The following is a 17,882-nucleotide window of genomic DNA, read 5'->3' as shown; positions in this document are numbered from 1 at the left end:
CACTGTTTTTCATACAATGGTTGCCAAACTATTAAGGACTAGTCCAAGTGAATAAATAATACCTGTCTACTTTCAACACCAGCTGAATTACATTATATTGCACTTTTTCCTTTGTTGTAGCTGCTGAACATGCAACTTATTGGCTTAAATTAAAAATAGATATATCACAGATGTCTTGCATATTAATATTTAGTTATTTGTTTTGCTGTATGTATTTCAATAGACGTAATATGTTACAAGGCATTCAAACTGGTCAAATGTTTTTGACTGTATTTGATCCAGTGTTTTGATTTGGCATTTGTATATGCATTCCTGTTTGAAAAAAAAACTAAAACCATTTTGAGTTGTTTCTGATGTCTTAGTGACTGGATAAACTTGTTTTTCATTTGACATGTAAATTGGATGTTATATTAAACTTGATAGAAATGTCACTTACAATCTCAATGCAATGTTCCAGTCTCAAATTTTTCTGTCAATATATAAAAAAGAAATTTGCATTCCAAGATGCATATCAAGTGTAGTGGATATACAGTTTAAGACCCAACGACCAGGTAAGATGAATTAAGACCAGGAGTCATAGATGCAATCAATTGAAGAAAATAGTTTGCAGTTTCATCAGCAGAATCAACTTCAATACTTGCGAGTTCGTAGGCTGTTATACTCCAACGGAACTATGGTAAAAATTATTCTGATTGGTTAAATCATGGAAAAACATGTAGAATCTTAACAGATAGATGTACACAGGGCCTAAAACTAACTTTTTGCCACACCTGCCAATGGCCAGTGACATAATAAAATTTACCGGCCCAAAATTTTTTTTTACCGGCCATGAAACTCTTTTTGCACAAACAGGCAGTTATTTGCCTACTACTACAATGACTAAACATTGATTTACAATATTTTTTTATTTGTCCAGCTGGTGCATTTCCCCTCAATTTTCCCTATTAATTATAGCCATTCAACATTACAGTATAATTGAAAGCCATTATTTTTAACATTTAATAGGCTCTGAAATATATAACTTTTAATTTAAGTAATTTTAAAACAGTCTTCACATAAACTATATTATATATGCATAAACTATGCATATTAATCTTTATTCAAGCTATAAAAGTTAATCAGCGACTAGAACAGTCCAAGGATTTCTCTTTTTCTTTTGTTCTTTGATTTACATCAACTGACAACGGGTTTCACTTTAAAATCAGTGCTGTCTCTTTAAAACCCTGATGCATATGACGCGGATCTGACACACATCCGATTTTCTCCCAACTCTTTACTGTCATTTAAGACTTTATAACTCATTTAAGACTACGTTTACAAGGTAACTCGCCAAAACCGCGCATTTTGACATAATTGTGTGTTGTCTTGTGTTGAAGCGCTACTGGTGAGCTGTCTGAAGCGGCTCAGCGTATACGTACAGCCGAGCGCGCAGCCTTTAGGCGGCGTAACCCCAGGTATGTGTCGCACATTCTCAAGGTAGAAGAATAAAGAAGTGAAAAGTTAATCTTCCGAAATGAAGAAGTAAAATCTTCTCAGGTAAAAGTTATTAGAACCGTGTCTAGGGACAAGCTGGCCATCACACTGCTCTGACCTCATGACAGAACAGCTAATCACGATGATCTTGTTTTCGGAAAAGATTATTTTATTCGCTTATGTCAGAAACAGCGAATCTCTTCCATAAAACTGGCTGTTGTTTTTACTTCATTGCATTGGTACAATTCGTAAAAGTTGTACCCGCTAACTGGCGACTGACACTGTTACTTATACTCGCCAACGCTGATTTTTACTCGCATTTGGCGCTTGGCGAGTGTTCATTTTAGGCCCTGGATGTACATAAAGGCCAAAACATATCTCTGAAGGTTTGTTTATGTAACAGGGGTTATATTAATTTATTAATGTCACAAAAAATAATTTTCTATTTATATAATTATTTTGTATTCTGGCAATTTCTTTTAATATTGATTTCTTTTGTTTGAGATGTTATTTGAGCTGTTTCTATACTTATATGTTAATTTTTCAGTATTTGTTGTAATTGTTAAATAAAATATAGTACGTGTCCCCTTTAAGAATTAAGGTTCCGGTTGCTTTCCTTCAGTTCGCGGTAAGCGCGGCTGGGGAAAGGTGAGTTCTGCTGGAGCTAAAAAGTTTCAAATTAGTTCGTTTCTTGTGATTAATATGTATTTTTTTTGTTAAAAATATAGTTTAATATTACTGAAACACTAATAGAGATTGTGTAACATGAAGCATGTATTTTTTTGTTTTATTAACCATGTATGTCAGTTCCGTGGCTAAAATGATCCGTTTTGACTGGCAGGTCAATGCTGAAATTGTGGAGAAAGGCCACGGATTGACAATTTTCCTTTTTATTCATTCAGGTATGTTTTCTATCCATGTTTCTGTTAATATTGTTGTTTTGAATTCATGTAAAATGTTTTATATTGAGAAAAAAATTTACATGTTGATTTAATCATAGGCAGTTCATTTAAAAAATGTAATATGAAGTCAGTTCGCGCGGCTGGGGAAAGGTCAATGCTGAAATTGTGGAGAAAGGCCACGGATTGACTTTTTTTCATTAATTTTCATTTTTATTCATTCAGAATAAAAAGTGGTCTGAGGAATCTCTGTTGTCCGGTCTCATTAAATTATCAACACAACGCAGAGTGAAGGTCCAGACCGGTCACATTTAGATGACACACGATGTCTCACTCCCAAGACGTATATCTGCCACCCAGTGCATCAGGGTGACAAGATGTCCAGATGAGCCTTCCACCCTGGTTGCCGTTATGACTGCCCCTGGAGACTGGTCCTGCACAGACAGATACCAACACACATACATTGAGAAACACTTATCTACTTCAAGGTTGAGTAGCTAGGCTCCTACTCTTATCAGGGTACTGTTCCCAAAACACAGACAATAAGTGTAGTTTCTCAGAGAGAGAAAAGGAGAGAAGCTAAGACCATATTCAGCTTTATTCTTTCATGTACAGACATAGAAAACAACTTAAATGTTCCGAGTACATGTTGGTCATGTAGATGAGAGGCCCTGATGACCTACACAGACACCGTGAACCTGCGAGGAGTAAACAGAAGTTTAACATATGGAGAGGCTTCTCATGAACTAGGAAAAACATTCCAATAACGATATATTTTAGTGTCTAATACTAGTATATGGAAACTCATAACTTAAACATAAGAAATTTAAATACTGATTAAAAACTTAATCACGCAAAAGGATATTATATATACACACACACACACACAGTGGGGATATTATTATATTTATTTGATCCCCTGCTGATTTTGTAAATTTGTCCACTTACAAAGAAATGAATGTTCTGTAATTTTTACGGTAGGTTTATTTTATCTAATAGAGACAGAATACCAAAAAATCCAGAAAAACACATTATATAAAGGTTAGAAATTGATTTGCTTTTTAGTGATTGAAATAAGTATTTGCTCGCCAAGCAAAACACAACTAAGTACTTGGTGCATAAACCCTTGTTGGCAAGCACAGAGGTAAGACGTTTTTTTGTAGTTGGTCACCAGGTTTGCACACATCTCAGGAGGGATTTTGATCCACTCCTCTTTACAGATCCTCTCTAAATCATTAAGGTTTCTTGGCTGTAGTTTGGCAACTCGAAGTTTCAGCTCCTTCCACAGATTTTCTATAGGATTGAGGTCTGGAGATTGGCTGGGCCACTCCATGACTTTAATGTGCTTCTTCTTGAGCCACTCCTTTGTTGCCTTAGCGGTATGTTTCGGGTCATTGTCATGCTGGAAGTCCCATCCATGACCCATCTTCAGTGTTCATCCTAATGATTTTTGGCAAAGAAAAATCAATAATTGACCCATACAATGTATTTTTGGCTATTGCTACAAATATACCCCAGTGGCTTGAGACTGGTTTTGTGCTCCAGGATCACATATGCTTAATGAATAAAGCTACACTGAGAGCAGTCAAGGTCGAGGCAGAATAACACTGCATTACAGTCATTTGCGCAGATGGTACTGCACTACATCATGTGGGCAAGTTGTTGGGAGAATGAAAAGTGGCTTACAGGAGTATTCAAGTAGAACCCCAATTAAAATAAAATAGAGGATGCTTCTTTTGATCAATATTGTTAGATCAGTGTCTCTGTGCACATCTCCCAGTGTGAGTAAGCTATGGATATCAGAAATTAATTGGAGAGCAAATGGATAGCCTAAATTCTAATGGAAAACAGTGAGCTTTATAAGAATGCAGATGCTAAAAGGGATAGAGATGTTTTGTTCAAACTATGGGACAACCTGATTAAGGTATGGACATCTTGAAGGATATAGAAACGGTACCCACAAATCATACAACAGAAATAAGCTTCTGTAAGGAACTATGAATTTATTTTTAATATTATGGCAACAGACCTTTAGAAACAAGCAGTCACATTGCGATTTCACTGACTTCACTTAAAGACGGTTTAATCACTCACTAAAATAGTGCTGCTACAAATGTTTCTTCGATCAAAAGAGAAAGGAAAAAACAAAACATTTAAAACAAGTCTACCTATGTAAATACTGTAAAAAAGCAGCCTTAAAAAAAAAAAGAAAAAAAAAAAAAAGGTGTTTGGTCATGAACAAAGACAAAGCGATATGGAAAAACAGGCAAAGCAGTTTGCTTCCAAGTCTTGACTGCATCCATCAGATGAATGATCAGTTGTAGAATCTTGATGGACCTGTCAAGGTAGAGCAGTCTGAGTGAAAATGAACTTATGCATTCACAAATCAGTGACATATGCCAAATTGTTTAAATGAGAATATTAATTTTGCTTATTTCTGCTTCTTATTTGTTACCAGCCTCTACGGCTATTTCTAGCAGAGAAGGGTTGAAATGATCACCAGCATTAGAAAAAAGAAATGTGTCCCAACAAAAGCATATTTTTGTCTTACTGCGGCCCTCTTCGGTATGGCCGTGTCCACCAAAGCATTTTTAAGCCTCGTTTAAACTTTCGCCTGGCTCCGCACCAGGAGCCACCACTGACTGCACGCTCATCTCCCAAACGGACGTGGCGTTTATACTCGTCGCATTTTCTGTTGTACTATTCTTTGAAACAACAAGGAGTAACTGACCTCTAAAACCATTGGAAATTGGGTTGTCTGCCGGTACAACACTCAAAATTGAATTAATTTCTTTACGCACAAACTGATTAGGTTATGGGCCAATTTGGAAGACTGTGAATGTTTTTAGTGCACTTCACCAAACCCACACTACAAAAGACTCAAAGAATCATATAAAACCCAGTAAACCTAAGACCACATTCAGCTTTATTCTTTCATGTACAGACATAGAAAACAACCTAAATGTTCCGAGTACATATTGGTCATGTAGACGAGAGGCCCTGATGACCTACACAGACACCATGAACCTGAGAGTAAACAGAAATTTAACATATGGAGAGGCTTCTCATGAACAAGGAAAAACATTCCAATAACGATACATTTTAGTGTCTAATACTAGTATATGGAAACTCATAACTTTATTCAATCAACTAAGACATAAGAAATTTAAATACTGATTAATAACCACTCAAAAGGATATTATATATAGATGTATATAGATATATATAAAATGTAATGTATGTGTATATAATAATGCATGTATAAAACTAAACAGAACAAAAAAAAATTTTCTAACTTCATTTAACATGGACCATTACTTTCATTAAAAAGCTTATTTCTGCGGTTGTAAATGTTCCTTTTGTAAATGTAAGCTGTTGATTTAAAGGATTAGTTCACTTCCAGTATACAAATTTCCTGATAATTTACTCATATCATCAAAGATGTTCATGTCTTTCTTTCTTTCTTCAGTCGCAAAGAAATTAAGGTTTTTGAGGAAAACCTTACAGGATTTTTCTCCATATAAATGGACTTTTATGGTGGCCAACGGGCTGAAAGACCAAATTGCAGTTTCAGTGCAGCTTCAAAGGGCTCTATATGATCTCAGCTGAGGAATAAGGGTCTTATCAAGCGAAACGATCAGTCATTTTCTTAAAAAAAAAAAAGTTGATATTTAACCACGCATTACATAGTCATGTCGGAAATGTCACACGTGACGTAGGCGGAAGTACCGACCCAGTGTTTACAAAGTGAACGTGCAAAGAAAGTCAAATGTTCTTTACAAAAAAAAAAAAACAACGGTATCGGACGATTTTGCCTTATCCTACCTTTCTGAACCGAAGCACACAGGAGAAGAGCTGTGCCTTTGCAACGTGATTATGTAATGCGTGAATTGCGCATCACAGTGCTAGTGCAAATAGGGATATGCCGGTATCAAATTTTCATGTTGCGATTAATTGCTAATGCTTATCACGGTATGCAGTATTATCACGATATTGAAATTTAGTTTTAAAAAGTGCTGTCATAATACAGTATAACAGGTTTAATAACATTTTTCTTATAACAAAAATAACAACATTTAAATGCAATAAAGCAATACAGTATGCAAAGAAAGTCAAATGTTCTTTACAAAAAAAAAAAAACAACGGTATCGGACGATTTTGCCTTATTCTACCTTTCTGAACCGAAGCACACAGGAGAAGAGCTGTGCCTTTGCAACGTGATTATGTAATGCGTGAATTGCGCATCACAGTGCTAGTGCAAATAGGGATATGCCGGTATCAAATTTTCATGTTGCGATTAATTGCTAATGCTTATCACGGTATGCAGTATTATCACGATATTGAAATTTAGTTTTAAAAAGTGCTGTCATAATACAGTATAACAGGTTTAATAACATTTTTCTTATAACAAAAATAACAACATTTAAATGCAATAAAGCAATACAGTATAAAGTTAAAAGTTTTACACAGATTAAAGTGCAAAAGAACTATAAAGACCAATAGGTATCACTTTACAATAAGACCTCATTAGTTAACCTTAGTTATTGTATTAACATTCACAATGAGCAATAGCTACATTTGCTACAGAAGTTATTAATCATGTTAGCTCATTAAATAACACAGTTGCAACTTTTGATTTTAACAACCTGTTATTAAATATTGGAATACCTAAGATTAATGAATATTCAGAAGAATTTTTCATTGGCAGTTTATGTTAACTAATGAAGCCCTAATGTAAAGTGACCGAACAATAAAGAATCAAAACACTTTCAAACAATATCTAGGGCATGTTGTAGTCCAGATTCAAATGTAAAAAAAGTTTGAAAATAAATAGCCTATTAAGTCTAAATATTTAAATATTTGGCACTGTGATGAACATCATCGCAAATACACAAATCTGAATGGCTATTTAAATCATTTCAACATGATTCAGAAACAGGAAGTAGTGCAGCTGCTTTGTTTACAGGGTTTCCGGGGTAACGGCTGCATTTAAATTAATCATTATTATTATTATTATTATTTCTGCAGTCAGAGTGTGAAAGTGCACTTTCATCCAGAGCTTCTCTCACATGTTCCGCCATGTGCTTCTCGTTCGCGCTTATTTACATCAGAGTGCGCACGCGTCTTTCACGCAGCACACAGTGGTGTTGTGCATTTTGACCAGTTGATGGGAAAAGTATTCTTAAAATGCATTCAAAATAATTTGTAATATATAATCATTCAGGGTATTTAGAAGTGCCCATGATAACAATATCGTGCATATTCATTACCGTGATATATCGCATTACCGAATACCGGCACAAGTCTAAGTGCATTTGTGGTTAAAAAGTAAATACATTTGGAAAATGACACTCTATTTATCTCTATATCAGACGTCTATTCCTCGGCTGGGATCGTGTAGAGCCCTTTGAAGCTGCACTGAAACTGCCGTTTGCACCTTCAACATGTTGGCCACCATTTAAGTCCATTATATGGAGAAAAATTCTGTAATGTTTTCCTCAAAAACCTTAATTTCTTTGTGATTGAAGACAGAAAGACGACCATTTTGGATGACATAGGGGTGAGTAAATTATCAGGAAATGTTTATTCTGGAAGTGAGCTACTCCTTTAAATTATAGACAAGCGCATACTGGGTGCTTAATGCAAATGTAATTGGCCACATTTACAAAATCAGGCAATCATGTTCGCCCATCTGTATCTTTATGTATAGAGACAAAAGAATGAGGTTAATCACTGTCTGTTACATAAGGTTATAGTGATCGTGCATATTTGTATATAAAACTTGGATTTGTTTATCATCAAACACAAGACAACTTTAAGCAAATAGTGTTAAACCCTATCTAAATGAATTGTAATTCTATTTTTATACGATAAACAAAACATACTCAACTTAAAAAGCCTTGGACAAACTATGCAAAAAAAATCTATGCATTGTTTTCCCTGAAAGCCTCTAAAAAAAGTATCTGGAGTTTGAAATTTATATCAAGCTGCTTCCAACTCATACAAATGCCAGTACAAGACATGCCTGTTTGCCCAGAGTTGCCTTGAAGTCATGCATCTTCAGAAGCGGAGCAGTGTGCAAAAAATGCTATCCACACCGGCAAGCAAAATAGGGCTTCAAGCACGCGCACAATTTTTATTATTTTAGCTGTTGACCAAAACATATTCAAGATATATAATGAATATAGGCTTAAAGTGCTTTAATTTGAGGGTATTCTCATCAAAATTGGAGGAAAGGTTAAGGAATTACAGCTCTTTAATATGTACCTACCCCCTTTTTCAAGGGACAATAAGTAATTGGACAATTGACTCAAAAGCTGTTTCATGGACCGGTGTGGGCTATTCTTTCACTATTTCTACATCAATTAAGCAAGTAGAAGTTCTGGAGTTGATTCTAAGTGTGCCATTTGCATTTGGAAGCTGTTGCTGTGAACCCACATCACATGTGGTCAAAGGAGCTCTCCATGCAAGTGAAACAGACAATTGTTAGGCTTCAAAAACAAAAATCAGAGAGATAGCATGAACATTAGGAGTGGCCAAATCAACAGTTTGGAACATTCAGAGAGAAAAAAACAAATGAAAAAAAACAACAACAAACGCACTGGTGAGCTCAGCAACATAAAAAGGCCTGGACATCCATGGAGGAGAACAGCTGTGAAACTGCCGTTTGCACCTTCAACATGTTGGCCACCATTTAAGTCCATTATATGGAGAAAAATTCTGTAATGTTTTCCTCAAAAACCTTAATTTCTTTGTGATTGAAGACAGAAAGACGACCATTTTGGATGACATAGGGGTGAGTAAATTATCAGGAAATGTTTATTCTGGAAGTGAGCTACTCCTTTAAATTATAGACAAGCGCATACTGGGTGCTTAATGCAAATGTAATTGGCCACATTTACAAAATCAGGCAATCATGTTCGCCCATCTGTATCTTTATGTATAGAGACAAAAGAATGAGGTTAATCACTGTCTGTTACATAAGGTTATAGTGATCGTGCATATTTGTATATAAAACTTGGATTTGTTTATCATCAAACACAAGACAACTTTAAGCAAATAGTGTTAAACCCTATCTAAATGAATTGTAATTCTATTTTTATACGATAAACAAAACATACTCAACTTAAAAAGCCTTGGACAAACTATGCAAAAAAAATCTATGCATTGTTTTCCCTGAAAGCCTCTAAAAAAAGTATCTGGAGTTTGAAATTTATATCAAGCTGCTTCCAACTCATACAAATGCCAGTACAAGACATGCCTGTTTGCCCAGAGTTGCCTTGAAGTCATGCATCTTCAGAAGCGGAGCAGTGTGCAAAAAATGCTATCCACACCGGCAAGCAAAATAGGGCTTCAAGCACGCGCACAATTTTTATTATTTTAGCTGTTGACCAAAACATATTCAAGATATATAATGAATATAGGCTTAAAGTGCTTTAATTTGAGGGTATTCTCATCAAAATTGGAGGAAAGGTTAAGGAATTACAGCTCTTTAATATGTACCTACCCCCTTTTTCAAGGGACAATAAGTAATTGGACAATTGACTCAAAAGCTGTTTCATGGACCGGTGTGGGCTATTCTTTCACTATTTCTACATCAATTAAGCAAGTAGAAGTTCTGGAGTTGATTCTAAGTGTGCCATTTGCATTTGGAAGCTGTTGCTGTGAACCCACATCACATGTGGTCAAAGGAGCTCTCCATGCAAGTGAAACAGACAATTGTTAGGCTTCAAAAACAAAAATCAGAGAGATAGCATGAACATTAGGAGTGGCCAAATCAACAGTTTGGAACATTCAGAGAGAAAAAAACAAATGAAAAAAAACAACAACAAACGCACTGGTGAGCTCAGCAACATAAAAAGGCCTGGACATCCATGGAGGAGAACAGCTGTGGATGATCGGAGGATCCTCTCCATGGTAAAGAAACACCCCGTCACAACATCCAACCAAGTGAATACAGAGGATTCACCACAAGGTGCAAACCATTTATAAGCCTCAAGAATAGAAAGGCCAGATTAGCCAAAAAACATAAAAAAATTCTGGAAAATCATTCTTTGGACAGATGAATTTAAGATCAACCTGTACCAGAATGACGGGAAGAAAAAAGTATGGAGAAGGCTTGGAACAGCTCATGATCCAAAGCATACAAAAATGTCAGCAGTGTGGAAGCATTTAAAACTGTCAGAAAAAAAAATTGAGCTGCAAATCAGAATATTAGAATAATTTCTGAAGGATCATGTAACACTGAAGACTGGAGTAATGATGCTAAAAAAAATCAGCTTTGAAATCACAATAAATTACATTTTAAAATATATTCAAATAGAAAGCGGTTATTTTAAATAGTTAAAAATATTTCACAATATAACTGCTTTTGCTGTATTTTGGATCAAATAAATGACGGCTTGGTGAGCAGAAGAGAATTCTTTAAAAAACAAAAAATCTTAGTTAAAAAACAATGGTATTGTAAATAACCTTCAGAGATATGCTCTTTGACTATGTACATCTGTTAAGATTTTTTACGGTAACACTTTACAGTAAGGTTAGTTAACTACTTTAGTCAACATGAACTAAGAATGAACAATACTTTTACAGCATTTATTAATTAGTTAATTTCAATATTTACCAATGCATTATTAAAATCAAAAGTTGTGCTTTTTAACCTTAATGCACTGTGAATTAACATGAACAACATTAACAATGAACGACTATTTTCATTAACTAACATTAACAAAGATTAATAAATACTGTAATAAATCTATTGTTCATTGTTAGTTCATGTTAGTTAATACATTAACTAATGGAACCTTATTGTAAAGTGTTACCGATTTTATTTGTTTTTCTACAATTTAACCAATCGGAATTCTTTTTACCCAAGTAATGACGTAGTTAGTGACCTCGGTTGGAGTATGTACGCAGAGCGACCTACAAACTATTCAATACAAAGTATTGAAGTTGACTTCTGCTGATGAAACGGCAAACTATTTTCTTCAATTGATTGCATCTATGACTCCTGGGCCCGTATTCATGAATTCTTAGTGCAAAGAGTTGCTCCTAGAGACAAAATTCTAAGAAAATTCTTAGAAATGTGGGCATTTCCTCTTAAAATTTAAGAAAAAGATCCTAGTAAAGAAGAAAGTCATTCAGAAAGCAACTTAACCCTTTAAAAGAGCTCTTAAGTTCCAAAATTGTTAGGAGTACTGACAAGGACTTTTAAGAGGCTGTTTTGGATATGGATAATTGTATTGCTATTTACCCGTTTCAATGTTGTTATTTGCTTGTTTTATGTTAATGCCATATATTGCTTTATGATGAGCAAGCAACAGTTGTGAAATTTTGTGAAAGGCTTATGAGTTTGATGCTATGTAATCAACCACAAAGGTTAACAAGAGGGTACACACAGGGGTGAAGAGAGCATGTTGCAACATCAAGCGGAGGTGAGCCAGATGAAGACTACGATGAAGAAGAGGAAGAGTACTAGACAGGAACGTAAGTGACAAAGAAAGGACATTCACCATGAGTCACAGACATTGATGAGTAATTGGAGACCCAAAAAGTAGTATAAAAGGTCTGAGGAGTCAACTACTCTTCAGATGCTGCCTGCATTAAGCGTGAAGCACACCTGATACCCTAACAAGGTGAGCTTATCAGCATCTCCAATATTGCAGTTTAGAGTTTGATTATAGAACTTGTAACTTAGCTGATTTTTTAAAATTTTATTTATGCATTAACTGCTTTGTATTGTAACCAATAATATAAGAGATTCTATTGTTATGATTGCCTCCAGTAAGACTTTACTTTTAACTACGAACTGAGCCTCAAACAAGAACAACCAACAAGGGAGTCTTCTATGTCATTCCTGAAGGACTTCAACCTGTGGGCGGGTGAGTGCTTTGGTTTAGGCTAGATTCGACTAGCCTTACCCTATCTGAATAATCATAGGGTTAAAGGTGCAAGATAAAAGGACACACCGAGTACCATGGCGCCCAACTTGTGGGGCTTGAGGTTTGAGTTTTAAGTTGAAAGTCTAGATACCACATCGAAGAGCTACCAGTAAGACCGATATAAACCAATCCAGAAAGGATTCAGTGATACTAATCCTGAGGATATTAGTATATTCCAGTCCAGAGAAAGGACTGAAAGGCCAAAAAAACAGGGTCGCTACCCGTGAGACCTATAGGGTCTAGAGGGGTTATAGAGTTGAAAAACCTGAAGTAGGGGAAGCTCTACTATGACAGGTAAAAAAGCCCAGAGAAAATCCAGCAGTATCTCAATACAGACATATACCTGGGGAGACCACAGGGTGAAAGCCTGGGAGAAAAGAGCCTTAAGGGCACAAACCTCAGTCTAGGAAACAGAGCCAGGTCAAATAATTTTATAGTTACCAGGTAGGGATGGACTGCAGAGAGGAGACTTTCAAGAGTCAGAAGTCTGCCTAGCAGTCATACAATGGAATTAGAAATAGGAAGCCACTATGAGCAGGAAGTGACTATACAGTGTAAAACCTCAGAGGCAGAGGGCATTATGAGCATGGTTTGTAAAATGAACCTGGGCAAAATAAAACTACACTATGAATGGGAAAAAACCTGAAGTCTCAAGGTGAGACTCCTAATATGGAAAAGGTTAGGATATACAGAGAGGCAATGACAGACTTTCAAAATGCACATGAGTTCCTGCTTACTTTACCACCAGTAGATGATGACAGAGATAGTGTAGTTACAGTAGCTGACCCACACCCACCTCGATCGGCTATTACAGAAATACAGTTACAGCGGATAATGATCCGAATGTATGAAGGCTGGATAGAGAATACCTAAGGAGGTATGATGGTGGTAAATGGAAATCCACAGATAATTAAAGGATCAGGAATAGCTGGAGCAGTTTTTGGATGTTAAGGGGAAGAAACTCTTAAGGAAATAGAGTACAGGTGCATCTCAATAAATTAGAATGTCATGGAAAAGTTCATTTATTTCAGTAATTCAACTCAAATTGTTACACTCCTGTTTAGATTAGGTCTTCAAGCAGGAACAGTAAGAGTGAATAGAGGTTCTCCGAAATGGGAAAGTACAGCACATACAATAATACGCAGCCATGTAAGAAAGAACAATATTAAGAAGAGAGCAAATTGTTAAGAAATATAATTAGGGAAGCTGTGAGTAGAGCACTTAATTTAGTCAATGAAGACGACGACGACGATGAAAATTATTCATAAACGAACTTTTTCTGTGACCAAGATGAGACATTGACGAGCTAAAACTAATATTTGATGATAAAAACTATGACGAAATTTATGCCGTGTCTTCGCTAACAAGACGAGACGGGACTATAATGTTATTTGAGGACTACCGGACATTTAAAATACATCCTATAGGCTGTCTTGTCCTTCAAAATGTGTGTCCCTGTCATTGGATTGCAATCGGATAAGGGCCGTTTGCATATCTAGTTTCAGTATGGCAGCTGCAGTGGATGGATAGGCTACCAAAATGCGCACTAGCGATCTGAAACAATGGCCTCAGCACCCGAAGGGGTAGGGATAAGGTGACCAGACGTCCCGTTTTTCTCATAAGCTTAATTGATCTGGTCTTGGTAAAGAGAGAAGAATTAATGACTTTTTGTTTTAAGACTACATTTAAAATAGCTACCTAAAAAAAAAATTAGGATGCAAGCATGGAATAGAAATGATAGAGGGTGCTGAAAACTTGCTAGCAGCAAATTACCTTAAAGTACTAAGACTAAAAGAGGTAAATAAGCAGGAAGAATTAGCCAGAATAGAAAAAAGAATGAAGGGATCAAAATTAGGAAAAAGAGAAATGAAAACATTATATAAAACCCCATATGGAGAGAGTAAAAATGACTGTGGGAAAGTTAGTGAGAAGTATGGATCATGGGAAAACCCAGAGAAAAGGTTTGCACCAATTGAAAAGTTAGCAGCCTTAAGTAAAAGATACCCAGAATTAAAAGGACTGGCTAGAGGAAGGACTATGTTTGTTAACACTGACGAGCCAGTGGTGGCACACTTGAGTAAGAATAAAGTGAAATACAGTAAAGCCCAGACCACAAGATGGGAAAGATGGGGAGACATGCTTTTAGACCCAGATCTGAAAATTGGACACAAGGAACAGAAAAAGTGTCAGAAGAAAAAAGTAGATTTGGTAAAGTATACAGTAGTCTATACGGACGGTTCTAAAACAGTTAAAGATGAAAAGGCACACTGGGGATACATAAAACAGAGAGGGCAGGAGAAAGATAGAAATAAGGGAGAAATAGAAGGAACAGCACAGACAGCTTAAGTTAAAGCTGTGGTAGAAGCACTAAAGAAATTAATAGAATTGGGCATAAAACAGGCTATAATAATAACAGCTAGTAAAATATGTTGAAGCAAGAATGAATGAGTATTTGCATAAGAAAAAGAAAGGTGCAAAACCTACACAACAAAAACCTATTATAGAAGGAAAAACAGAAGATCTACCGACACAGACTGACTCTGATGATTAAGGTAGTCATGAATTTGACCACAACATCAGAACCCGAAATACTCGCCTGTGCGGTTGAAATGGAACTGGCTCGGGAATGACGTTGCAGGGTTATTCTTGAGTAAGACAGGACCGTTGAAAAGGGGGATGGAGGGGGCCACCGGAAAACTCCCATTAATTATTTTTAGTTTGCAGGAACTATGAAATTGGGCAAGAAAAATGAAGGAATGGAAAGAACCGTGTCTGCCCAAACCAGTATTACTAGTAACTTTAGTAATAGGGACCATAACCTTAGTAGGGATATGGCCTTTGGTTGATTTTCCAACCCAATTAATAGTAGTGGACCAAATTTACATACAAGAACTTGCAAATTGTCCTATAGTAGAGATAAGTGTTAAATTGCAAAAAGTCTATTTTAGAAGAATGTAGCCAATGTACAGAAATAGTGGAAAAATACACAAAAAGAACCAATACAATGGTAAAATTTAGATTGAGAAGGAAAATATTTAAAGCTGCAGTCCGTAACTTTTTTTGGTTAAAAATGATCCGAAATCAATATTTGAGCAAGTACATAACCAGACAGTGTTCAAAACTATCGCCTTACTTTAGCCCGATTCACAACGGTTAGTTTATAATAATGTTTTCTAATTTGAGTGGTACGGGTAGGTTTTCACAGGAAATTCGAGCATGGCACTGCGTCATTACGTCACATCTGTAAACAAAGAAGTTGTCCCGGCTACTAGGCTATTGCATGTGAGGATCTTGCAGGTGGCGGATCGTTTATAGCCTTTTCTCTTTTCTCACAGCAGCCAGAATAATTAAATGTATAATTTTGATGGCGATTGTAATCCATAAAGGATTGTGTGTTTATGAAACATGTGAATAAAATAAAATTATATTCCAGTTATAAATGTGCTTCTGATTACAGATAGCCTGGGATTACAAAGATTTGTATTTTAAAGAAAACCAGTTCGAAGGGAGCATAATTTGCTTTTTGGGTTAAAAGAATTTCTTAATATGAAGAGTATGACAATTAGATTAGAATGTGCAGAAATTGAAATATACACGCCAATACACACTATACTCAGTCACCAATGCTGATGTTGTTAACATTAATCATTTGAGAAGTATAAGAATAATAATAATAATTTGAATGGTTTGATGTGATATGAGCTAACCGATCTTTAGATTTAATCACCATTGGTAGCGAGATTGATGGTAATGCTTTTTTCCTCAGTTGGTCAGCACAAACGTGACAGACTTGTTACTTGTTCAGATGGCAATATAAGGTGAAAATTCTTATTTGGGTCATATTCCAAGATGTAGGCTAGAATCTGTGATTGCAAAGTACAGTAAATATCCACACCAGTGCGGTAACCGACTGCTACACATACTCTTCAGAACATTAGATTCATCCGCACTGGAGCCGTGCCGACTCACAACCCACGCAAGCTAGATAATTCCGCACTCAGCTGCAATTCCAGATTTTCAAACAGAGATGGCGACAGAGGCAAAACTTACAGACTGCAGCTTTAACATTACTCAAATAAGAAAAACATGGATTTGGCATAGAAGAAGTGGAATAGAATACGTAGGTCCTGGAGAAAAACATGGGTGCTATCAAACACATCAAGAACATGTAAAAATAGGTAATAGAGAATACAAAGTTGACACAACACAAGCAAGCATAACTGCCAGAAAGACTGAAATTAAAAGTAAACTGTTAACGAAACCTCAAAATCCTATGTTAGTTTTTGAAGGAGAATATCAGAAATACTTTACAAAAAAACAAGACCTTTTTAAGACCTATTCTAGCAGTCAGCATCAATATCATTATAAACAGGAGAACTTGAAGTTTCAGTCTAGCTAATTTAAAATCCCAGTTAGAATGAATTCATTTCCAGAATTTTAAGAAAAACGCAAGCAACAATTGGGTGTTTTTTTTACTGTGTACTCAAACAGAAACTCCTGAAGTTTGGATTTTTTTTCTTTAGAAAGTTGTATCTGGGTGTTTTACACTTCCAAATAAAATTGGTCTACATATAACATTCCCCAAGCAAGTTATAGCAATTTATTACAATATTGTTATAGGCACTTTTCAGTGAAAAACAGGTATATTTAGTTTACTAACAATATAGATGTCTAAAAAAACATTTAGGGAGTAAAGAAAATGGAATGGAAATGGTTATATAATAACAAAACTGGTTTTTATAATAAAAAAAAAGACTTTTTCAGAGAAATATATTTTTAATCTGAGTATGAACAAACAAACCATGCAGCTATTTAGTGAAAACAATTTGTCTTCTGCAACAAAAATACAAACAGTGCAAATGATTCACAAACTACACACAAAATGAGAGAGAAATGGGGGTGGGACTAAGCATCAACAATAGTTCCGGTTTGGCTCAGAGAAATGAAATGCATTGGTTTCTTCTGACGAATCAATGTTGTCAATGTGATGATGTAATCACGTGCGCTGCGGAGCCTCTGAATATCCAAATAAGAGAATCTCCTCTTTACAACACTTTTTAAAGCATTCAGATATGATTAGTGGTTCAAAAGTTATTAAAGGGGTCATATGATGCTTTTTAAAGATCATTATTGTGTATTTGGTGTAACAGAATATGTTGACATGCTTTAATGTTCAAAAAACACATTTTTCAAATACTGTACATTATTGTAGGTCCTCTATGCCCCGCCTCTCTCAAACGCTTCGTTTTCTACAAAGTCCCTCCTTCTGACAAGTGCAGTCTGCCCTGATTGGCCAGCTGACCAATGCATTGTGATTGGCCGAACACCATAAGCACTCGTCGGAAATGTAATGCGCCTTACCATAATCGCAAGCTTCATCTTTCAAAATAAAATGTAAAGACAGAGCCCGAAAGGAGAACAGAGTCACGTGACAGACACAGTGATGAAGCTGGTATGTGTTTGCAGTACACAAGCCATGGTTAAGACAGCTGACCCCACTGTGATGTCTCTCTCTCTCTATCGCTCGCTCGCTCGCGCAGACACACACGCACACACACACACGATGCGC

At 35.9% G+C, this 17,882-nt stretch overlaps 1 protein-coding gene across 3 annotated transcripts in view; it reads right to left on the bottom strand.

The window, feature by feature from the left end:
- Window positions 1–2,575: 2,575 nt before the first annotated feature.
- The window catches only part of LOC107593693 (uncharacterized), a 43,495-nt gene continuing 28,188 nt past the window's right edge, over window positions 2,576–17,882 (bottom strand). The window contains exon 9 of one of the 3 annotated variants that reach the window (XM_016283543.1): window positions 2,576–2,806. In XM_016283543.1, coding sequence (XP_016139029.1) covers window positions 2,703–2,806 — 104 coding nt within the window. In that variant the 3' untranslated portion in view covers window positions 2,576–2,702. Of the gene's footprint in view, window positions 2,807–4,355; window positions 4,710–17,197; window positions 17,330–17,882 lie in introns of those variants that run through there. The other 2 variants (XM_016283546.1, XM_016283547.1) reach the window with 2 other exon arrangements.

This window comes from Sinocyclocheilus grahami, unplaced genomic scaffold, assembly GCF_001515645.1.
Source record: "Sinocyclocheilus grahami isolate Dianchi unplaced genomic scaffold, SAMN03320097.WGS_v1.1 scaffold175.1, whole genome shotgun sequence".
Taxonomy (NCBI): Eukaryota; Metazoa; Chordata; class Actinopteri; order Cypriniformes; family Cyprinidae; genus Sinocyclocheilus; species Sinocyclocheilus grahami.
The sequence above is the reverse complement of the archived record's forward strand: the minus strand, read 5'-3'. Positions and strand labels throughout refer to the sequence as shown.